The sequence below is a fragment of the Carassius carassius genome, chromosome 50 (genome assembly GCF_963082965.1).
Source record: "Carassius carassius chromosome 50, fCarCar2.1, whole genome shotgun sequence".
NCBI lineage: Eukaryota > Metazoa > Chordata > Actinopteri > Cypriniformes > Cyprinidae > Carassius > Carassius carassius.
The window spans coordinates 16,074,588-16,100,784 of NC_081804.1; the positions used below are offsets into that span (position 1 = coordinate 16,074,588).

The window sequence follows — 26,197 nt, forward strand, 5'->3', positions numbered from 1 at the left end:
CAGAACATGTGATACTTTTTTAGGATACTTTGATGAATAAAAAGTAAAAAAAAAAAAAAATGAAGCTATGTTTTTAAAATATAAATATTTTGTAATAACAATATACACTACTGGTCAGTAATTTGGGGTCAGTCATTTTTTTCTTTCTTTTTTTTTAAATAAAAAAAACAACACTTTTATTCAGCAAGGATGTGTTAAATTGATAAAAAGTGATAGTAAAGAAAATATATTATTAGAATATGTATTATTAGTATTTTGAATAAATGCAGTTCTTTTTAACCTTTTATTGATCAAATATATTAGACAGCAGAACTGTTTCCAACACTCATAATAAATCAGAATATTAGAATGATTTCTAAATGATCATGTGATAGACTCGATGTTACAGGTGACACTGAAGGCTGGAGGAATGATGCTGAAAATTCAGCTTTGCATCACAGGAATAAATTATTTTTTTAAAGTATATTCAAATAGAAAACAATTATTTTAAATTGTAATAATATTTCACAATATTACTGGTTTTTCTGTATTTTTGATCAAATAAATGCAGGCTTGATGAGCAGAAGAAACTTCTTTCAAAACACTTTAAAAATAGTAATTTTTTCCAAACTTTTGGTCTGTACTGTATATATATATATAAAACAAATAAAATGTTTTCAAAAGGGTGAATCACTGGATAAACAGACACTATATTTTTTAATGAATGAAATAAATTAAAATTGGTTTACAGATTAATAAATAAACAGAATGAATGAACAAATATGAAATAAAAAAAAAAAAAAAAATAAACTTTACAAAAAAAAAAAACTAATGTTATTTAAAAGAACAAATGATTTAATAAACAAATAAATCATTTAATTATATATAAAAATATTTGTAAATGAATAAATGAACTGCTAAATGAGTTAAATGAATGAACAAATATGTTTAAATGGAAAAATAAATTAAATCAATATTTAAATTAAATAAGCATCTCTCATACTGCCTGTCTCTCCCTAAAGGTGCTCTTCTTTAGCCAGACACTGTCTCAAAATAAACCCTTTCAGAAGGGTTCAAAATAGTTCCGGGGTCACAGTAACCCTAACGGACACTGGGTCCAGAATCAGCACAGATCTGCTCTGAAGACAGAAGCTTTCACAGCATATGTGGGGAGCAAGAGTCAGTTATTGAAAGGAGAAACAATGACACTAAGAAAGAAATAAAAGGCAATAAACGAGTCGGGCTGCTATCGCTTCAGCCCAGGCCTGGACGAAACAACAGAAGACAAGAGAGCACAGCTATTCACACCGATGATGTCAGAGGGGGCGGCCCAAAGGCCATTGGTCGCTTCCACATGATTGACTTCCCACTGAAGTGCACATCTTTTAAACTCAACTGGCCAACTGATGAATAAAAGCAATTTGAAAATACTAAACTACACTTTTTTTTTTGCAAGAAGCTGATTATTTTCTTCAAAAAAGCATGCATTTTATAGATCAAAAGTGAAATGATAGACTTTTACAATATTATAAAAGATTTATTTTCCATATAGTGTTCTAGCGAGTGACTGTGGAGGTCAGAGAAACAGAGAATGAGCAGCGTAATGTGCTTCTGTGATTGAAAAGTAACACTTTACTCCTGAATGAGCTTGTCTTCAGTCACACATGACCTCTGGATGAGCGAGCTAAGATACAAATCTCTCTGTGTGACTGACAAGGAGCTGAAGACAGCGACACAACTGGGTGAATCTTAGAAGAGATGTCAATATCACAAGAAAAACTCATTTACTGTATTAAAATAAGCTGCTTTTTCCTTTCAAAAGATATTATTTATTAGTTGATTTTGTGATGAAATATGTAGCAGACATTTCAAGTTTTCATGAGATTCGCCTAATTAGCAACTACTTCTGACAGTTCACAACTTAGAAGAAGTAAAATAAGAAGCTGATGCAGACTGACATTTATGAGAAAAAGATGTGCATTTATAATGATGAAAAACGGGGTCTTTTTTACTCTTTTTTTATTTGGTAGAAATACCAAATATTCAAACCACAAAACTCCTTGCTAGTCTGTCCCAACAGTTTGACAGAGATGCTGTTACTCATTTCACAGGCAAAATGAACAAATCAATAAATTGAATCAGACCAATCATTAAAAAAAGCCATTTTGAAGCAGGCTATAAAGGGGGAATGAGGATTTAAAATGCTTATAAAGAACTAAATTACAACCAAGAAAACTTTGATAGTCTAACGATAAGAAACTAACTACAGTTAGTTCACTGGAAAAAATAAATACAAAAGTGTAGAAAGAACCCTAATCTCTATATATAAACTGACATAAATACACATGTGCTTGTGACTTCGCTGTGATGTGCTTTTATTCCCAACATTCATTTATCATTACAGGCAACCCTGGAGTACATTAAAAAAGAGACACTTTTGACCAAAAGACTGTAATATTTAGATATAAATTTAAGATGTATCTTTTTAAATTGCATATACATTTTCATCCATTTGAATTACACAATTTGAACATAAGGAAATGTACAAACTTAATGTGATGCATATTTGTTGGTCACACAGATGCAAAAAGTTACAAAACCATAAATACAAAATTGATTTTATTTAAGTATCATATTTTCAAAAAGCATTCATATCAATAGCTCAGAATCAGAAAATCAGAATGAAAATCAGAATGTATTTATTTGTATTATTATTTTGCTGTGTGACAGATTCAATTTTTATTTTATTTTATTTTATTTTATTTTTTTTGTGTATTTGTTCAAAAGAAACAAATGTAGTGTGAACAAAACAAAACAAAACAAAACAAAACAAAACAAAACAAAACAAAACAAAACAAAACAAAACAAATCAAAAAGCAAGACCCCTCTGGTGTGCTCCTGAAGAGTACAAATCTGTCATGTTTAATTCATCGGATTTTATTTACATTTTCTAAATCAATTGATTCAAACTGAAATATGCATAAATCTGTTTATTTTGAAAACAATTACATGTATGCATCTAAAAAGTATGAACATGGTTAAATTTGCCTAGCTGTGTAACAAGCAATATTAAATTACTTAAAATTAGACTGGAGCAAATTAGATAAATTAATAACCATATAAACCAGGTGTCTGTGCTTTTAAAACACATTCAGTTTATTAGTAATATTACAGAAAACCTGCCTGTTTCTTACCCGTATCATCCTGGCAAATATGCATCGCATTAAGTTTTGATTGCTTCTGTTAAAATTTTAGATGTTATTCAATGACATACATCTTAAATTGATTGTCTTCATCACTGGAGTTATAATGACTCTCAGTTTCACTCACCCACAGCTGGTTTCCAGCAGACTGTCTCCCACCTGCAGGGACGCCATGCCGAAGTCTGCTATCCTGATGTTATTCTTCTCATCCAGCAACAGGTTCTCCGGCTTCAGGTCCCTGTGACTATACGAGAGCAAATAAAGGAGAAGAAAACAGATGTGAAAACTGCAGCTGTAGTTCTCATACTAACACTTTATATTACAGTATGTTTGCCCTTGTGTCAGCTTCACTGGTTGCGTCTGAACCTGTAATGAGATGCTTTTCAATCATCCCTGTTTCTTTCTACAAGAGGCTGTGGGAGCCCGTGGTGACAGATGTGTCAGAGTCTGATGTTAAGAGCTCATCTGACCACAGTTGGAAATGAACTAGTGGCTTCCAACCATGAAATTAATTCAAAACTTTCTCTCAATTAATTTGCCCGTTTTCACTGCGTGAAGCAAGATGACAGAGTTTTCAAAGTACAAAAGAAATGAAGGTATTGTGGGCAAAACAAAAAAAGCAAAAAACAAAACAAAACCAAGGAGAAAAAAACAACAAAACAAAACAAAACAAGAAAAGAAAAGCAAAAGCAAAACAAGAAACCAAAACAAAGCGAAAACAAAAATTGCAAAGCAAAACAAAACCAATCAAACCAAAAACAAAGGCAAACAAACAAAATACAGACACAAAGCAAGCAAAGAAAAACAAAATTATCTGTCTTTCATCACATTCGCTTTAAACAAATGTTATAAAAAAGTTTTGAATAAAACATAAAATCATTTCTTTTATTAAGTGAGGCTTTCAAAATCCTTCCATAAATCGACTCATAACAGTGTAATATTTTTAGCTCAGATTAATACCCATTTAGAAAATATCTATCCAGTCCACAGAATTTCACAGGTAAATATTTTATTTTATCCACTAGATCTAATTTCATCACAGATAACAATGTTAATTACTTTGGACATACATACAGTAATCTACAGCAAATGTGTAAGAACAACACTATTCCCTAAGAGTCTGAACAAATTATTATATCTTTGAAAATGCATTGCAGCATGAATTATTCATGCGGTTTTTGTTTGTTTTCGTCTTTGCTAGTTTGTAGCATTGTGTGGTGTTTTTACTCGATGCTCACTTATTCTTAGTATCACTGATAATTATTAATGTGTGTCTATATTAACGTATTAACTTTGCAAGATGTTCACTTCATCAGATAAAAGATTTGTCTACTATTGTAACTTTTAGTCTATGAATTTAGAGTGACAGTGACACCTCGAGTGTTATTTTTTAGGACTAGGTGAAGCAATCCCATTTTTGACATGGGCTAATAAAAGTGAGTATATGAAAAAAAATGTATGCCTCAATGACGTTCATGGGACAAATTGCAGAGGTGGGGTTTATTAGCAGTCACACTGCTAACATCCATAAGGTCTCTTTAAAGTCACTTTCTGACACATTAACGCCATCCAGATGTCGTAATCTCTCTGAACAGAAACTGTATGTTGATATGATCAGCGGCTAACTGTATATTTTCCTATTTGAAGGTCTCTGGTCTGCAGGTTAATGGAGAAACGGGCAGAGTGGGCTGCATGTTAGTTTGGTTGTGGTAATAAACATCTCCTGATGCTTTTGATGGTATCAGGTTTATATTGGCCCCTGAGGCACTAAATGTTTCCCTCAGTCCACTGTGAGCTCTTAAATTGCATATTTATTGGCCCAGAGATAGTTTAAAATTGTAAGCACATGTCGTTGTGTTGCTTGCTGATAGAGATCTACATTTAAATGATGCATAATATATATATTTTCATGGTTACAATCAAAGCAGTTCTGGCTTAAGTGTTTCTTTTTATAAAAACCCTGTTAAAAGTATCTGTTTAGCATCTGCATGTCTAAAGGATTGCTGTATTTATTCTTACAAACACAAACGTGGTCGGAGACGTGGCCTGCTGGTCGTGCCGGTTCTGACATGATGCATTTGGTGCTTATCTGCAGATGACAGAAGTTTAAACTCAACCTCATTTCTGAAATCACCCCGTCCTACAATCTTTATGTCTTCTCCAGACTGCCATTTTAAATAAAACAGCAAAAAGCTCACTGGAATAAATGCATGAATGATTTTTTAATCAATTAATCATAAAATAAACAAAGAGTAATTTGATTAAATCAAATAAATGTCTTGAATGATTGAACAAGTCTTCTGGAATGAATGAATTAAGAAATTAATACACATAATAAATGGGAAAATATTATAAACAAACTAAGGAATACTTGAAACCACTGAACTGATGTTTGTTAAGAATTAATGACTATAATTTAATAGTTTTAAATTATAGAAATGAATGAATGATTAAACAGAGTGTTTTAAGTGACTGAATGAAATAAAATGAAATTATTTTTAAATGAGCGATTAAATATTTTGAATGAATGAAAAAAATTTTTTTTTTAAATGAATAAATTATTAAATAAGTTGTTTTTGTCAGGGTAGGGTGCGGGGATGAACTCAAATGCAGACAGAATGCTCTCACACGATTTATTGGAGACAAAAACAGAAAACAAAACCCACGAGGGGGCAAAACAAGGGCAAGACTGACGAGAGATAAACTAGACTAACACTTGATAAACTACACTATAACAAAAACAGGATCACACTTCTACTTAGACTAGACTTTCAATAGACTTACTTACAGGCAGATCTCACATAGATTGACACGCAATGTTAGACAGTATTTAACAATATTAGACAACAGGTAGCAACAGTTGGCAACATTTGATAATGAACCGACGAAGGACAGTGAAACACAAGGGGTTTATAAAGGGAGGCTAATAATGAACACAACAGGTGGAACAGGTAAATCAATAATGACAAAACTAGAGTAACAAGGGGGGCAGGGCAAGGAAATGAGACAACACAAGCACATGGCCCAAAGACAAGGCCATGTGCTTGTACACAAAACACAGGCCTGTCATGATCCTGCCACAAGACTAGAGAAAAATCAGGACATGAAGGCAGAATCATGACAGTTTTAAAGAATGAATGAAAATATGAACGAATAAGTATTCTCAAATGAATACAATAAGTTTTTATATGAACGAAATGAAGACATATTTCGAATTAAATAAATTGGCCCAATTAGCAATCAAACGAGCTTTACATTATTGTAATGTAAAGAGCAGCAGGCAGCACATGTGATAGCACATTAGCTAACTTAATCACATGCTGTTCACAGCGGTCTAATCATGAGAGTTTAATTACAGAACATGTCTACATTTACGTTTAGTGGTGCTTTGGCTTTGCTGCATGCTGGCTATTTAATGTTGGCTAATTTACTTTCATAATGTACACAATTTCTCAGTCCACGCTGAGCTCAAGATTACTTTCTCCACTCAGTGGCAAACCACAAAATGTGAGGGCCCTGCATAAACAGCTCCGCCCACTACGTATGACATCATGCATTTATCAAGTGCAAAACTGTGGAATATAAGTTTTAACCGAAAGGTGCCAGGGGTGTAATACGCAACAATTAACTGCAAACTCTAGGATTTCTTACATTTATGATCCAATTCATTCAGAATGGACACAATCAAATCTATGTATTTACCTTTGTAAAGGAATAGTTCAGCAAAAATGTAAATTTGCTGAAAATGTACTCACCCTCAGGCCATCCAAGATGTAGATGAGTTTGTTTTTTCATGAGAACAGATTTGGAGAAATGTAGGTAGCATCGCATCACTTGCTCAGGAGGGAATACTCTGCAGTGAATGGGTGCCGTCAGATTGAGAGTCCAAACAGCTGATTAAAACATCACAATAATGTACAGGACTCCAGTCCATCAGTTAATGAAAGGATGTGTGTTTGCAAAAAGTTTTTGAAACCTTTTTAACTCATGAGTCCGTAATGCAAAATATTGCTTTCTCCATTGAAAAAGTCGCCTTGTCTAAATCAGGAGAGAAATATGCACAGAAGTGACAGTTTAAAGTTAACGTCTTAATGATGAATTTGATTCTTACAAACACACAGCTTTTCTTTTCACAAGACATTAACTGATGGACTGGAGTCCTGTGGATTATTGTGCCGGTTTTATCAGATGTTGGGACTCTCAATCTGACGGCACCCATCCACTGCAGAGTATTCCCTCCTGAGCAAGTGATGCGATGCTACCTACATTTCTCCAAATCTGTTTCGATGAACTCATTTGTTTTGACAGCAAGACAAAAGTCATCATATTTTACCACCAAAAGCCAAACATGGATTATTACCATCCATTACCACTGACAGTTTTCCACACATTCCCTGAATTGACAACTGGGATTTCACAGTGGGATCCAACACAGTGGTAACCTACAAAACCATTTCAAGAGTCGAGATCTCATCCGAAACTATCTCTAGTGGCAAATAAAAACCTTATAACACAGCTGTGCACTCAGAAAGTCAAATAACAGAAGCAAAGAAAGTGCGTTTGTGCTGATTTCACGTTTCTTAAATGATCTCCCCGTGACTCTTTTACCGCTGAGAGATTGAGGGGGTGCTACTGTACAGATCTTTATATTTAACTGTTATTTCTGGAGCAGGTAGGTGTCAAGTGAGTCAATATTGGAAAAATCTGTAAAAATGGATTGGGTGAGTCATTCCTTTCAGCTAAACTTATATATATAAGTGTATGTGTGTGTGTGTGTGTGTGTGTGTATGTATGCTCTGTCTGACAGCTGTTGGACTCTATTAGTAGGTATATCTGGAGGAATATTCATGTCTAGCAGCTCCAGAAAGATGATTTATTTGGTGGACAGAAAGCCGCTGAATGAAGAGCCAGTCTTCAGCTATTAACACGTCTAAACCACTCAAACAGCCATGCCAATCTGTCCATCACAATGAAAAACCAGCACCCGTAAAAAACAAACGAGAAAAGATCTATATATTTCAGGAGGGAATGTGTGTTTGGACGCTCGATGGTAGAACATGAGCTCTGTTCCAAAACTGAAATGTAAACTTATAAGTCACTGACTTAAAATGCAGCAACTTTACAGACTACCAAAATAACCCTAGAAATACTGGATTCAAATGGAGTTTGATCTTAGTACACTGCTATGCTAACAACATGAAGGTGCGTAAGGGAACCAAACATCTTGGGCCCTATTTTAACGATCTAAACGCAAAGTGTAAAGCACATGGTGCAGGTGCCCTCAGGACATGTCCAAATCCTCTTTTGCTATTTTAAAGACAGTAAAACGGTTGGCATGCCCGGGCGCATGGTCCAAAAAGATTGTTCCTATTCTCTTAATGAGTAATAGGTGTTTTTTGGGTGTAACGTGCAATAAACCAATCAGAGTCTCATCTTCCATTCCCTTTAGAGCCAGTTGTGCTCGTGCCATGATGTATTTGCTATATTTGACATGTTTGTGTACCCGCCTTTGCGGACCCGCCTATACTAACATGCTTTTTAAATAACAAAGAAAAAACATTGCACCAGACTTTTGGGTGCACAAATGAGCGCAAATGCATTTGCTAATTAAACGATGTGGCACTGGACGGGAAAATACGAACGACGCCGGACTGAAGGTTTAGGCAGGTTTTGGAAATTATAATATATAAGTTATGTTTGCAGGCAAAGAGAACAATAAGGAAAAGACAGACAACAAAAAGACGAGACAAATTGTGAGGTGAATACTGAAATGGGAAAGGACAAAAGTGGAAAAAGAGAACACTGGGGGAGTATTTCTCCCGTCATCCCCTGCTGACTGTCCCAGCATGAGATCAGAGGGGTCGGGTGGCTCTCAGTCACATATGAAGAAAGCAAACAGCCGGGGAAGTGTGACAGCATGACAGGGACATTTCTCATGACTGCTGCAGCATACTGCCCTACTGCTGCTCCGCGTGAGGCCTGCGGCTCTGAGAAATGAAGCAGGGACCAGAGACGGAAAGACACGGAGTCTCTGGGACTCGGCAGACACACTAAAGGTGCACAAAAGAGAGCTTTATTGCTGATCTGAGATCAGTGTGGGGCTGCCATTTATCTCATATGACAACTCACATAGTGTGCATGACAGTGTGTGTTTATAACAGAAAGATTGTGTTGAGATTGCATGCATTACTTTTTTGTGTTAACTGTCTCACTTTCTTGTTATATTTTATATCTTATCTTTTTCCATTTGCACAATTCAAGTGTATTTGTCACATCAAATGTATTTACATATAATATAATCATGGTTTATAACTATATATATATGTATATATATATATATATAGAGAGAGAGAGAGAGAGAGAACTAATATTAAAATATTAGTACCATGTTTTATTTTTTTCGCTTGCACGTTTACCACGGAAACATCATCATATCCTCATCACAAATATCATGTAAACACCATGATACATGCTTATTGTAATCATTTAGTTATAAAAGTACCACAGTATTATCATCTGATACCACGGTATCACCAGAGTACTTTCTGTGACGCTATCCTTTTTTAATTTTTCCTGTAATGTGGATGCACTCAAATGCAAATGCGTATGTGTGTGGCGTAAAACCCCCACAGTGACACACTGATTACCCATAATACCTCTCTTTTATCTCTAAATAGATCGGCTTGATAACACTCTTATGTGTTAAATGAGAGGATTTGCTCGTTTATCCAGGTGTCAGTTTTTCTTCTCTCTGCAGCTCAAAGTAAAGATTCTGCCTTCAAGTCCCCGCCGTCTGAATGATCATATTTATGAGATGAGAGCACATGAACGGCACCATAACCTTTGGAAAATGTATTTGTGGCACTGCCAGAAGTTTGCCACAGGGGTTTCCTGAAACGCTAGGCTTTTGTGAGGGAATGTCTTCATTAGCAGTGAGGAAACTGGAGATCTCTGAAGCGAAATCATCCCAGGACCTAATTGGTACTGATGATAATAAGGTTTGATGATAATAACTGTCGACAAAACAATTTAGTTTGCATATATTTTATGTACTGTTGATGAAGAACAGTAATAAAACTAGCAGAAAATCATTCTATAATAAACGTCGTTCGCTCTTCATTTTGAATTTTATCTCATTAGCGATTTAAAAGTCTTTGGCAGTAGGTCGAAAAAATAGAGAAAGCCACGTAAAGTTGCGCGACATGTCCATTTGGATTCGACCAAAATCATTTAACGCACATCATGTCATAATTTATCGCAAGCACAAGTGCATTTACGGCGGTTCAAGACCATTTCACACTATTTGTTCAATGCTTGCTTCAGTGCAACAAGGTATTTGCAAAACAAAAGGCTTGATCAAAGCTGACGACGCAGTTCAGAAGTCAATAATTGCTAATGATGTTTGTAAAATAACGTGATCATTATACATCGTCGGTTGACGGTTAACCCTCACCTTTTTCAATTTTCAGAACCCTTTTTTATGCTTCAGTGAACCGAACAGGACCAATTATCAAAAACAAACGAAAATACCAGCTTACAGAAATAACAGCTACAGATATTTTGTCAAATTAGATGTGCTTACGCTGCACTTTCATTGTGATGCAAACTGTAATCGACTGGATGCAGAGTTTTTGGCTTAAAAAGCGCAAAAGCCCCTGATGTGTGAAAAGCTGTCAAGAAGCTCATGAACACTCTTTCATTTTTCTTTTTTGGCATATAATTAATAGCCTGTATACACACAAAACATGTCACTCAATCATCAATTGGACATTAGGAAATATCACATCCAGTCCCTCCAAAAAATTAAAAAAAGCAGTTCGGATGAGGACTCTGATCATAAAGCAAGAAGAGAAACTATAAGAGGCAACGTGCCTCGCCTTGCCTTTCCTCGGACGGCTTTTGAGAGAAAAAAAGAGCTCGAGTCTGATATCTTGATATGCTTATAATTGAAAGCCCCGGGGTATGAATATAAATTTAACAAGCACAAGAGGGAAGAGCTCTCGCCGGTCGCCTCTAATCTATTAAGTGTGAAAAAGGTGGGAAGGCTGGACTGACTTTTAGGATGCATTGCTGAGGTTTTGTGTTAGGATCAGCTTTTCTTCTGTGCTTTTTTATCTTCTTTGGAACATTTCAACCCTAATAACGTTCACACTTCCAGCTTATTTATATAATACCTTTCAGTTGAGGTTAGAGACCAAATGTTCTCAATAACAATGACAAAAATGTAATAAAATCAAATAAAATTAGTAGACAAACAAACAAAAACATTAATGAATTGATTTATTTAGGACAATTGATTGATTTAATGAATAAATAGATGAATACCCTAATAAATGCCACATTTCTCACTTATTTGTGTAGTACCTTTGGACTAAGGTTGGAGACCAAATGTTCTTAAAGAAAAAAAAAAAGATAATAAATAATGAAATATTATATTATTACAAAATAAATGACTAAATAAGTAAGTCGATAAAAATGAAAAATTCTACCCTTTTAATATTACATATCTGGCTTTATACCTTTAAAAGGGAAAAAAATAAAGAAAGAAATAAAGAAATTTCTACATTAATAAAGATGACTAATCTGGCTTATTTGTGTAATACCCTTGAAAGAGGGGAAAAATACATTAATAAAGATGACTAATCTGGCTTATTTGTATGATACCTTTGAAAGGGAAACTAAAAAAATAAATATATAAAAATCTGTTTTTGACACAAAAAGCAGATCTTGGCACAATCTGTAGCGGCTAATTGCTTTAATTTGCATCAATCTGAGAACACTTTTGCAACGGTTTTCATGAAAACACATCACCATGTTCAGGAATGACTGGTCATACTCACCATATTGAGTGACTGTGGCAGAAGTCCAGAGCCGAGATGATCTGTCTGAAAAACTTTCGAGCTTCTTTGGGTGTTAATCGGCCCTTCTTAACCAGATAGTCAAACAGCTCTCCACCCGAAACGTGCTCTAAAACCAAATACCTGCAAACAGAAACAAGACTGAGAGAAAGGCTATTACCAATCCTGATATAGTTCGTACTAAAATACGAAGTTTGGCCACAACAAATCAAAGAGCCTGACTTTGTTTTATAATACAATCAGCAGTCTTCTGTGTACAATGAACCATGCCTGAATTTGGAATGACATACTATGCATACCACTTCTTAAATATAAAAATGTACTAAAAATAGTACTATGCTATAGTATGCTGGTATGTTATTCCAAATTCAACCCACAAATTACCTGCTAATGTTACTCAGTGGAAGCTGGTATAGAGTGCAACTGCTTGGTTTAAGGTTTTTTTTTTTTTTTCATAGGGGAACAATAATTTATAAACCTTTAAAGACTACTGTAAGTTATGAGGTTGTTAATCAATGGTAGATTTTTAAGCCATCAGGCTGCATTATCTATACATATATATTTTTTTTAAATAATCACAATAAAAAGCTGAATTCCTGGTGAAAAACTACATTAACCACAATTCTACTTAGAAAATTCCACCAATCAGTGAATCGCGACAAGCAAATCAAGCCAAAAGATCTCTTACCTCCCATTAAGCACTGTAAATTATGCAATGTGGCTACATCCAAAATCACATACTTCCATACTATACTGTAAAACAGTGCACTTTTGATGGATGCTCAACTATCCCATGAGGCCATAGGAGAGGAGTTGTGAATGGCAGTAAATAAAGGTACTGATAAAATTAGTATATCCAGATTACTTTCCAACACAGACTCTTTTTCAAAGGAAGTAACTACTCAGAGAGTATGCATCTCCATATGCCCTCAATCTTAAATATTTTATGCACAATACTTTAAATTAATAGTGCATATTCATCATCATTTTTTCATTCATTTATGCAACTCACAGTGCTTCATTGGATTGTAGCTCCTACCCTCACTAAAGTAGTAGACAGAAATGTGATTGGACAGAGATTTGCACACAACCATGATTCCATAATATTTTAGGTCTATTTTTAAATGTAAACGTTTCAATACACAGGTTAATGCTGACATATTTACAATTTAGACATATTGTCATTTATTTGGGCTTTTTCGCTCCTTTAGCAAAAATATCATTGTTTGAATGAATCGGTTAAGTGAATGATTCAACGAATCACTTGGTACCACCTACTGGCATAACCTGAATGAAACAAATTCAACAAAAAGTATTCATGTCATGACATTGTTCATAGCTTAGAATGGCTTTCACATTCATATACCAGTGTATGTACATAAGAATGGTAAAAATGGTAAAGAAAAAAAAAAAACAAAAGTACCAAGTCAATTATAAAATCCATGCATTGCTTCAAAACTGAAGAAAATATGAAGAACTGAGTGATGAAGTAAACAGAAATCATTTTTCTGATGATCTGTTCATGCCAAAAATGCTAAGTGAATTATCATGGCGTTGCATGAAGGATGACTCGTGGCCCCATTAGCAGCTCTCATACTGCTGTGACTAACTGGCTGCTTGGCACTTTCATCATTAGCAGTGTTTTAGCACCAGCAGAATCACTCTCTTACAAAACCTATTAAGATCAAACACATTTACACTTGCATTTCTGCCAAACTTTTTAGGCTATATACACCAAACTTGTTTTTGCTCTGTACTCTCATATTTCGGGATTGCAATCCAAGGCATATTTCATCTTTGTTAAATAACTTTTTATCAACAATATATTTATATATATCATTAATAATACACTGCACTACACATGAATACAAAAAAGGCACAGCAAAATTTAATCATAATACTAATACTTACAAATACTTGTTATTTTCGTAGACGTCGTGCAACTTTAATACATGGGGATGTTCTATTAGCTTCAAGATGGCGATCTCTCGCTCCACCTGGGGACAATAAGAGATAAAAAATGTTATTGAACTCACAGAGGAAAAAAAAAAAAGTTTAAAACAGTTCTTGCTAAATGTGTTTACACAGGCTTTATTTATTTATTTTTAAATTAAGACTATGCAATCCAGTAATTAGCCATAACTATTATAAACAACAAATTTCATTAGATTATATTTTCTAAATTTATACTGACAAAAAAAATAAAAATGAAGCAAATCTCCAATTTGTGACAAGGTAGACAGTTATAAGATCAAGTTTTGTTCAGGAATCAGACTGTACTGGTCACGTTATATGTCTTTCATTCACTAAAATGAACTGACTCACAAGATTCATTTATTTGAGAATTGGACTACACTAGTTGCACCCTGTTTTTGATTCACTAAACCATTCAACTCATTGTTCAGGCATTGTATGTTTGATTCACTAAAAAGAATCAACTAATTAGAGTCATTCATTTGTGACTGTACTGGTCTGTTTTATGTGTCTGATTTACTAAAACAAACCGCCTCCTTGGAGTCATGCATAAAGATTCAACCTGTACTGAAAAAGTGATGTGACGTGGTGGTAACCCATACTCTTAATTAGTGCTCTGCATTTATCCCAATCCAAAGTACGCACACACACACACACACACAGTGAATGCTGTAAATTCACTCCCCCCACCTACAATCCCTGTACGAGATGAGTACGAGATTCGAACTCACAACCTTTGAGTTACGATTACGACTGTCTAACCATTGGGCCACGACTTCCCAAACATGACATGGCTCAAAAGAGTTATTCTTTCAGGAATGGGATTACTACTGGCACTGTATGTTTTTGATTCACTAAAAGAACCAGTTTCCAAAGGTCATTTGTTTGAAAATTAAACTACACTTTTTTTTGTTTTGTTTTTTCGTTGTTGTTGTTTTTTAGTACCCAAAACGCAGCAGCCAACGAGAATCATTTAACCCTGAATGGTTTGGTCAAACCAAATAGACAACATTTCAGTGATTTGGACAGAGTGACCTTGAATTATGTCGCTGCAACTGCAATGTTTGAACTGATGCAGCCAAATCACAACTTATCCTCCATCAGGCTGCTGAACTCTGAGGGGTTCATAAAAGTAAAATGAAATATAATGACAGATCAGTAAAAAAAAATAAAACCCTCAAGTTCGTATGTCCATGTCAAGTAGAGCAAACCCTTGCAAAATTCTTCAGAAATCATCCATAGCACTACTTGGATACATAAGCACCCCTGTCAGTCTACTGAAATAAACTGATTCCCACATGCACGAGATAAACATATTTTCTTGTTGAATCAAGCTTAAGACCACTATACAAGGCAAATCTACATGAACGATCTCTATGACCTGACAGGGAAATCTTAAAATCGCAAGCACTTCACAAAGAACTGAGCTCATAAGTCACAGACTGAACCGAAGATCGTGCCAGTTGTAAGCACGACAATCGTGTTTGATTTGCATCACTGTCTTGTGGAATATTCCTAGCATGCACACCTGCCACTGCAGATCAGAGCAGAGGATGGGGACATAGACAATATTTCCTGAACCCACCTGACCCTAGTGTTCCACAGCAGCGTTTGATCTCGCCTCTCAAAACTTCCTGAATTACTTACGCTCATCCAGACACACTACGCTCCAGTACCGAGCGCTCATGTGACTCGTCTCAGCGGTCCCCAGTGCTTTGAACTCTGTGGAGTCAGCCTTCAAGCTTCAGTTGTAACTCTACAGCTTGACTTTGACCCGTTTGCTGCTGACCTTTCAAAACGCAGCTAATGATATACAGAAAATCAACATTATGTATCATGTAAGACACATCAAGAGATTTAGAAAAATACATTCCAAATACTATAAGATTTTTTTCTCCCCTGAAAATAATGAACATTTCCGACACATCTCAGTCGAAAGTATTGTGTTTGAAAACATTCTCTTTTTGGAATTTTTGGAGTTAAACATGAACTTCGTATAACAAAAGAAAAAGCTGAAATCTGTTAGTTTTAATAAAAGCATAAAATGCAACCCAGAGATAAAGATACCCAATTTTGTTCACCACAAGGAGAACGAACGCCACCGTTCCCTCCAGCAAAGCACTTAAACCCAGGTTTCTCCAGAGGGGACTTTTAACTGGAATCATTTGTGCCGCTGTTCTATGCTTGTGAAAACACATTCGGTCCTGCTAAATGTGGTAAAAACATAAACACATCCTGTGTCATGCTAATCCAATCTGTCCTAACATTATATTACTAGCCTCAGTATTCTAGCAAATATCTGGATTAATTTGGCTTCATTAACATACATCATCTGCTCAACATTGAGTCAAAGTCCTTCACTAGCTGTTTTAATCAGGCATACAGATGTGATGGCTATTCAGGGAATAAACAATCTGGCCAATGGTTGAAGAGCATGCTGGAACAGACACGGAAATCCCAGACAAAGCCATCTTGACAAACGAGGCACCAGACCAAACCTCGCTGAATGGCTGATCCAAAGCCAGTCCGAAGAGCCAGGGAATTTGGCTGAGTGGAATGTCATTCAATACAAGAATTTGCCACAGGGTCTCTGCTGAGCATAAACTGTGCTCAGGGGATTGAGGAAAGCCATGGGATGAGAAATCTGTACTCACAGCAAATTAAGTCATGCTGAGGATGTCTGTAATAGCAAGAAAAGACCTGTTAGATCTGTTAGCATTACAGCACCATTCATCTCAATGGTAGTAACCCTACAGGCACATGCCAACTTGTAGGTTTCATCATTTATGTATGTATGTACAGTGGGGAAAATAGTGGTTTGAAACCCCTGGTGATTTTGTAAGTTTGCCCACTTACACAGAAATGAAGGGTCTGTAATTTTTACGGTAGATTTATTTTAACGCATAGAGACAGAATATCAAGCAAGAAATCCAGAAGAAAAGAATCCAGAATTCTTGTTGGTTGGTAGGGGATCTAATATTTAGTATATTTCACTCACTGAAATGCAAATTAATTTCTAACCTTTGTGTTATGTGTTTTTCTAGATAGTTTGGTTGATATTCTGTCTCTATCCATTAAAATAAACCTACTGTAATACAGATTTAAATTACACATTTACATAAATTATGAATGTACATTATTATTTTCAATATATATACATTTAAATGTCATGAATTATTCATGGTTTTCAGGGAGTCGCACCACATGACATTTTACAACCTGATCTAAACTTGCCTTGTCATAAAAATTCAAATCAAGTCAAGTTATCTAACATTTTAAGAGACATATTGGCTCAGATTCACAATATATGATGTAAACAGCTATTTTCTTTATTTTATTTCATTTTTTCACATTCTTTATTTCTGCATGTTGGTTGCACCACATGACTTTAGTCATGCCTTTTGGGCAATTTCCAAAAACAATAAGCAATGAAGCAGTTTTGTTCATTTAATTTATTCTAAAACAGTAATAAAATATAATGTCAAATCAGGTGTTATTTTCTTCAGTTTTTTCTTCATTATGATATCAGAACAGTTCACCCATCTTTTTTTAACTAATGCATTTATATATATTTATATATATAAACTTGTTACATAATTGACCCAGATGCCCTAAATCTATCGTCTCAAAATATTAAGGTCTGAATTATGAAATGATTAGTTCTAATTACACTCTGAATACTTTTCAAATGTTGAATCTGAAAGTGGTACCATTTAGATTGCAAATATCAATTTTAAACCATTATAACAAGCTGTTGAAATACTTTTCTAGATTTGTGAAACAGCAGCATGAATCTATTCTTCATGATTAAAGTGTTGCTGTTAATGAGCCTGTCTCTCTCCTCCATCCATTAACATCATGTCTAATTTCTCATTGCTCCATTGTACCATATTGACCCATTCCTTCAAACTGTCAGTTTGCCGGCACCTGTGCACCTACTACTTTGAATAGCTGAGTCTTAATTAACTCTACACATCTGTGTGCATGCAGCCGTCCAATTTCCATATAACTTCATTAGTGAGTTATTACACCAGACTCCATGCCATTTTGAGTCAACGTGGGCCAGTGGAGATTCTGGTTCAGGTTGCAGGGTTCTTGATTTGTGTGTGTGGGGGAAGGGGGGGGGGGAGTTGAGAGGAAGGCAATCAACCCGAGCCAATGCAGATCATTAGATTCGAGCAAGAACACCTCTGTTCTTCGCCAAGCTTGTACGGGTCACTGGGTTTCGAAGTCCGATGATTAGCGATAATGTAAGTGCCGTGCTGCAATAGAGACCATGAACCTCAGTTTCAGAAACGACCCTGGAAAGTTTCTTTTGACACTCCATCACAAAAAGCCAAGGTTGAGTGAGTGTGCATGACTGACGCTAATCCAAATTGGTTATTTTACTGGGAAATAATACGTCTTGTAGATTGCTTACTCAAAACATACAGGAATAATTTGTGCAATGTGCTGATGGTTATTGGTCTGTGAACAGAAGTCATTGAGGTCATCTCCACTCACGCTAAGAGAGCTAATGATTGATTTTTACTGTAAATTTTTTTCATGCTAGCTTTATTTTTCATAAAACAAGATGAGTTGGAGAATAGTGTGGCTTAGCGATGGTAGCATACATTTAAAAGCTAAAACAGAACAATTCTTTAAGGGATGCAATTTAACTCATTATGCACAATCATGGTGTAATTTCAAGATACAGGTGTGTCGAAAAAGGGTAATAAAACATCCCATGGAAAGGTGGTCTGGAAATGGGATGGTTTAGATAAATTAACCATGGCGGAGTACTAAACCAGCAGCTGTTTCAATCCAAGTGTGCTTCAGAGCCAGTTGGTTGAAATTTCCACACAGGAGGATTCATTAGCTAAACAGCTAGAGCGGTTTGTAAACCGCTATCTTGGCAGTAGTCTAGTACAGACATACACAGCATTTTCATAGCAAACATTCTGTGTAATTCTGCAACTGAATGTGTTTTATTGTAATTAGAATTGGTATGTTCGCAAAAACTCCAGACTTTCAACAAATAAGTTGGAACTGAACTGTTCCAATGAACCAACATTAGAATCAGTGAAGTAAATAAATGCTGGCAACTTTAACAGTAACAAGATTTTTAAAATTTCTGAAGAAAACGTGATTGGTACTTGACCTAATGCATGTGTTGTGAGAGTTTTCCAAGGTGTTGCAATGTGGTTCTTAGGGTGTTCTGAGTGAATTTGAGGGTTTTTCTATGATTTATCAGAAAAATTTACCATTTAAGTATTCTGATGCAGTTTTTTTTTCAACATTGCTAAAATAAATAACAAGCCATAAGTGGAAACTATGCTTTAAGTATGACATAAAAGGAAGGTATCCTAATTATCTTAACGAGGTCAAATGCTGCTGCTGTACAAACTACAAAATGCGCCTTGCTCAGACACAGAACCACAGGGACAAAACAGTGATAGTGCTCCAACAAATTAAATGTTGAATTAATAAGATGGCTTGACATTACACTGAGAAAAGCCTCTAATTATATAGGGTGTTTCAACTGACATGTGAGCTCTGAGTTTGACATAATTTTTCCATGGTGCATTGGATGCTAACTTTTTTCACATTAGTCCTGAATCCTTCTAATTTGTTTACATGGGAAGAATTAAGCCAGTACTTATGCAATAACAATCAGCTTCAACTATGGCTAATTTTGTCTTTGCTCAAAGGCATTCCCATGGATACGGTTTCTAATGCTGCAGCTTTGCTCCTTCTTTAGTTAATTAGGGTAATTACTTAGCCAAGGTAAATTAATTGTTTCAAATTAATTCAAAATGCTTTAATTGCATAACAAAAATATGTGGGTTCTCAGTGATTCTTGTAAAGATTATTAAGTGGTAAATACAAATTATGTTAATACACTTCCCCTAGTGGTTGGGAGAAACATGAAAATGCTCCCTTTCCAATAATGCAACTGCGTTGTGGATTAATATTGTCGCGTTGTGTCACGCTTAGCTATTTTCTTGGTCGGGTTGAACTTTTGGCTGGTTTTAAAGAGGTTTTGGACATTTCCGGGTGGTAAGACAGGGGATCAGCTAGACTATCCTGATCCTATTTTTAATCTGCATTTAAGTCCGCAAGATATTTTTAAGAGTGTTTGCTCATCTGCATTATGTGTAGGATGTCAAATAGACGTTTAGAAGTGGTCTTTAAGATGTATATAATTAAGAATGAATGTAAAACTGACATCTGAAAGACGTCTATCAGATGCTTGTACACAACAGATGCTTTCCAGATGAAGAGATCTTTAACAGATATCTTACAGACGTGTGTGTGATATCTGGGACAAATACAAGTCAGTTACTGGATTAGAAGTAAGTTTTTAGTAATATATTTCATTTTTGTTAAAGATGTTGTGCTGTTAACCAGTGTTAGCTCTGCTAATAGCATTATGTTGTGACTCACATTGCATGTTTTGATGACTGTAAAGTTTTGACATGGAAAAATAAAGAAGAATTATAAAGAACTGATGAAGAAAATAAAAAAAAAGACTGTGTCAAGGATGCGCAGAAGTTTGATCAAGACCTTGCAGAACAGAACATGATAAACTATTTCATTCACCCAAGATGGACATGCCATCATGTCAAATAAAATGTTGCTAGCTTCAAAATGGAGGAATATCTAGTCTTGCTGCAACTAAAAAGGAAAAAGTGGAGTGAGACATGATGAAACAATCAGCAACCACGTTCAGCAACTAAGCTCTGCAGGACCTATAGTATCATGATGTTGTGCTGTCGTTTTACCTCTCCTCACTCATTCCCTTCATCACGAAATCCCAGAGCTCTATCACTCACTTTCAAGACCAAGAGCCCTTAAAGTACCATGAGATCAGAAAGGCAGTGACAGACTTACAGCCATGAATTTATAAGTTGCATTTGGCCATTTGATCTGAGCCCATTTTATCACTCTTTCTCTGATTCTGCTTCAGATTTTGGAAAGTTGTGTAGTCCTGGAAAAGCACAAAGGGGAAACATTTGGGCTGAGTTAAGACAGAGTGCATCTATTCCCCAGCTGTGGTGCTGATGGTGAGAGCTATGTTGGTGCCCTGGTCCTTAACCGCATCTCTGTTCCTCATTAACACAACATGTGAGTGTGAATGTTCTTTGCAGTGAGCAGAAGCCATGGCAGTGTGAACACAGCTCTTAGCATTGCATAGCAGTGACAAAGATAACTGGAGGGGAAGTGTAGGGATGGGAGGGGGCCTGGTATATTGTACTACTGGGCTAAAAGCCTTGTGTTACAAGCATAGAACAGTTTGATGAGTCATCTGAACCACATTAACCTTAACCATTCATTTTTAATGTCGATAATATAATATTTAAATCATGGCCAACTTCTATACACACAACAACAGACCTGGAGCCACACTTTTTATTAGCAAGTGGTGGATGAACAATATTTTCTCTAAAAAAATAATTTGTAGTTATTTTAAGTCAGCCTTGTATGTTGAGGTTCTTTATTTAAGGCAATTAATAGAAGAATGGCCTTTCTTAAAGTTGCCATGAACTGCATTGATCCAAAATTTTAAATTGTTCTCTGATGTCCCCAGAGTGTGTATATGAAGTTTTATCTCAAAATACTTCACAGATAACTTTTTATTGCTTGTTGAAATTGCTACTTTCAGGGTATGAGCCCAAACGCGCTGTTATTTGTGTTTGCCCCCTTTTAAATGAAAATGAGCCTGCCTCCCTTTTCAGACGAGTGCGGAGCAGTCAGTGTTGCCAAGTCCGTAGTTTTCCTGCGGGTTTAAGCAAGCCAAGTAATGCAATATTAAGCCCATAAAATGCGAAGTTTACCAGGGGAATCCTACCAAAACGTGTATTGTACCCCACCCGAATGCGAATTTTGCAATTTTGGGGTTTCCCCCCAAAACGTGATTGGGCTAGTTTTGAGTAGCAATTGGGGGGGACTTTGTTGTGAAAACCTGGCAACTCTGGCAGAGCATACTGGTGTTATAGTTTAGCTGATGGTGACCGTGTTACTGACTACACATTGCTTCCAAATGCAATTTTTAACTACCATATTCCTATTTACGATCTTTCTGGTATCACATGAAGGCAGCATTAGAGAAATCAGCCAGAGACAATGTTAGCTTTATCAACATAAGCCTTACAAAGACCCAAGAAGATCTTTTGGAAAACAAAATATGATGCTTCACACACAATGCAGCAAGACCTTATAAAAGTGATTTTGCATTCTATGGCACCTTTAATATTTTAGCTGTCAATCAAACGTGTGTCTGGTGAACCGCAGTAGCAAAATGAAGTTGTCTTCTGAGAGTTCGAGTGAATTTGCCCTTCTGCAAAGTGTACTTAGATTCTTTTTTCCTGAAGATCAGATACAGAAGGATAACATTCTGAATTCATAAAACCACACCAAATGGGACAAACACAAAGCAAGATGAAGTGCTACCTGCCCAAGCAGTTTGTCTCAAGGTCATGCAAATACACACGAGGCCCCTGTGTCTGACTTTCTTCTGTGTGCTGTGTGTCGCCCTTTATTTGTGCAGCCAGCAGCCGGAAGGCTGTTATGTTTTTCATGATTAACTCGCTGCTTGGGGATCAGCTCGGCTGTGTGACATTTGTTGCCATGTTTCAGGAGTACTGAGGGATTCCGATACGCCTCCTTTTTAGGATAATCTACAGATTCCGGTCCAAGAAAGCAGAATGCCGCCTACTCATCTTTTTCCTCTTGATTTAAAGCACACTATGCCAGGGGAAACTAATGCTGCGAGAAAATGACAGAAGTACAGTTCAGAAATCAGCTGAGACAAGAGCATCAACTATCAGAGTCTAAAGAACACAATATAAGAGAAAAGCAGATCTCATCTCCAGGTTTACTTCAAATAGGAAAGGCTTCAAGAAAGTCCTTAAATACATAACAAATCAAAACAGCATTTCTTCACTGAGAGCTGCTTGTCAAAACTAGGTCCATCATGTAAGTGATGTTATCTGTAGCAGAGCAGGCACTTTAAGATGTTGTATGTGGGATTAACAAGGCTATGGGTAGTCAATAACAGCATTCTGTATTTGATTTCTACCCTGCTTTTACCAAGGGTAAACTACACTCAGATTGACTTTTTGAGAGCGAAAGCAGTACCCCACAGTACATTGGCAGGATCCAAATTAATCTCAGCGGTGCTCATCTCCTTTACCGTGAATCCCAAGATCTAAACAAGGGTGCATCATCAATACCTCAGAAACAAAGATCGATCTGAAAACACCATGCCTGGATCAGCTCGACTTAACTGCAGAAAAAGGAGAGATGTGATGTCTATATCTCATTCATAGAGATATTTTGATCGTCTTTCCACTACGACCACCCCGGTTCTTGCAGGATACCCAGTCTTACCCCTCCAAGGACACAGTCTTGCTTCCTTCAATCACACTCAAAGGTGAAACAACCTCTTTTGGAAAAAGCCCCTCTCCCAATCAGCGAGCTGACATGCAATGACAACTCCATCATGCTGTCAAAGTAAGCTCACATAGCAGCTGAGTTATGACCGAACCGAGGCACTAGTCGGTGCTAAAGGACGTATCCTTTAACAACCTTGTCCATAATAGACTAATGGTTTACGATGTGTGGTGCTGGAGAGAAAGATCAGGATTCATTCCACATGGCCCCCTTCCCTGTGAGTGTGTGGAGAATAATGGGAATGATTTATCATTCTGAGACTTTTTATCACAGTTCAACAGAGGCACCGTAAGTCAAATCCGGGGAATCCTTTACATGGGTAATGCTGAATGGGGTGGACCAGAACAGATCTACTGCCCTTGGCTAAATTTGGCTTGAGGTCAGCACCATCATATCTGGATGATTTCAAACCCGATTGGGACAACTGTACTGAATATAAGATGAATTGGAAAGCTGATGAATGATAGTAGGGGTGAAAAAAACTTGTGCAGACCCTGTCAGGTAACTGCAACATCTGATTTCAAATCAAATTACATGTTATAGGAAAATAATAGCAATATTTGCGGCCTCTATGTTTACAGCTTTCTCTTCAAATCAGGAATGAACAGCCATCCAAAAAAAAAGAGGAGAAAGCACTACTTGTGCAAATTCAAGAATAAATGGACCTCTGAATGAAGTGGATGAAGTTCACATTCATTTCTGTAGAACTTAATAGCCTCAGCTGGCCAGCAGGTCAATGACAAGGTTAAGCCTTCTAGAGACTGAACTGATCAATATAACTTGGCCAGGCCTACAGCCTAGTGACAACTCATAGGTTATTTCTTTTTTTAACAAAGTAACTCCAATTGAATAGTCTCCTATTATTTCTTGGAAAGCTTGAGGTAAAGATTAATTTCAGTCTGGGATTGAGTTCTTCTGGCAGTTTGAGACCAAATGCTTGGTCAATAAAGCCTCAGCGATCTGTATTGGTGTTGCTACATGCTTCCTTCTGGCTCAACTTGACTGTCAATGGCTTTCCTGTTTGGAAAGCGCTTGGCACAAGTGCCTATTGACACATTTAATATGGAAGACAGCTTTGGCCACAAGCCCTTACGAAATATCAGGATTCAAGCACGGTTCAACACTGGAACTTGAGCATGATTGAGCAATTAGGCCTTTCAATCTGCAGGGAGCAGTCACCACTCATTAGCTCTCACCAGCAGAATCCACATTTCACACCCACCACCAACCTGAGGGTGGTCAGTCGGAATGATGTTAAGCAAAACACTTCAACATGCTTATTAACACAAGCTGCCAAACGCCAAGATGGTCCAGACGGACCATTTGCCATAAATGAGGCCATGATAAAGATGGAATGTCATGAAATATAACCCAGCGTGGACTGAGATAACCTTGGTTGTGGGTGGAAGTTTTAATTCTTTGTTTTGTTTAGAATTTGTTTTTTAACTGTATTTGTAAAGTATCTGTACATGAAAAAACACAGCGACACAGGTTTCATTTGGAAAAAATAGGGTTGAGGCAACAGACAATTACACACCAAGACCAAAAAGAGGTAAAGCAAAAAGTGAAAAGTTTATGCCAGTGCCGTTTTACTGTGTTGGAATGACCAGCTGCAAAGTAATCTGAACTTCAAAAATACCCACAGTAATTCAGCAATTTCAGATGTTCAGAACTGCATTGGTCTCTGACATCTCAAGCAGTGCAAAACCTTTTGGAACAAAAATCCATTCCCAATTTAGTGCAGCAAGGAGCGATCCATACTCGCTAGAATTCATGTCAATTGGTTAGGTCACATCATGGACTTAAGAAAAAAATGTGTAATAAGAAAGGTATTGAGCCCAAAGTAACTAGCAACAACTGATAAAATAATTAAATATCCACACACACAAAACCGAGATGGCATGGCAGTGACATGCTATACTCCATGTTAAATTCTAATTACAAATAATAATAATAATAATAAAAGTAAATGGTTTGCAGTTGGAGATGTAAAAAAAAAATCAACATACATTATTTTAAATAATAATTAATTATTTTATCATTGCTTTTTAATATTTATAGTATTTTTTTAACATTATCTAACAACTATCCATGTATTTAAAGCTCAAAAGTTGCACAGAGAGTGCATTTTTTGTTTTACATTTCATAAAAAAATAAAATAAAATAAATAAAAAAAATTAGCAGGAAGATGGGGGTGGAGGTAGACAAGACAAATGTACAAATAAGATCCGTGAAGAAGTCGTGGAGTACTTGAGGGTGCTTAAGGTCTTTATGAGGAGGAGATGTAGCGGGGAGGGAGGGAGCGAGGCAGGGAGACACTTCTGTGGCTCTGGGAGAAGCGTAGGGAGCATCTATAATCATTTAGCTGTGTGGAACGAAATGAAGGCGGAGGGGGAGAAAGCTTGCACTGTCATCCCAGTGTCAGGATAACCTGATTACAGCCAACCATAATTCATCAACTACTCCCACTCTTTCTTCTGAGCTTTTTTGAAAAATTCTTCTTTTTCATGTTCTCTCCATCAAGCCATAGATTTCTGCTTCTCAATAGCTTACAATTCCTACTCCATTTGATGCTTTTTGCATTTTCTTACTCTCCCAGGAAGTGTTTTACACGTCTCATCTTTCTGTCAGATGAGGAATAAATATCTCAGAATATTGCATCAATACTTTATATCCACATGTATTTATACACTTATTTTAGAGCTGGGAAAAATAATGGATTCATTTCTGAAATTAATAAGGACTGTT

The 26,197-nt window shown here is 36.2% G+C and overlaps 1 protein-coding gene across 4 annotated transcripts in view; it reads right to left on the minus strand.

The window, feature by feature from the left end:
• The window catches only part of LOC132133354 (serine/threonine-protein kinase BRSK2-like), a 209,140-nt gene that overhangs the window by 37,860 nt on the left and 145,083 nt on the right, over positions 1-26,197 (minus strand). For all 4 annotated transcript variants that reach the window (XM_059546140.1, XM_059546138.1, XM_059546141.1 and 1 more), the window contains exons 3-5: positions 13,952-14,037; positions 12,023-12,163; positions 3,310-3,426 (exon numbers count right to left, since the gene is read on the minus strand). In XM_059546140.1, the coding sequence (XP_059402123.1) occupies positions 3,310-3,426; positions 12,023-12,163; positions 13,952-14,037 (344 nt within the window). The remainder of the gene's footprint in view (positions 1-3,309; positions 3,427-12,022; positions 12,164-13,951; positions 14,038-26,197) is intronic.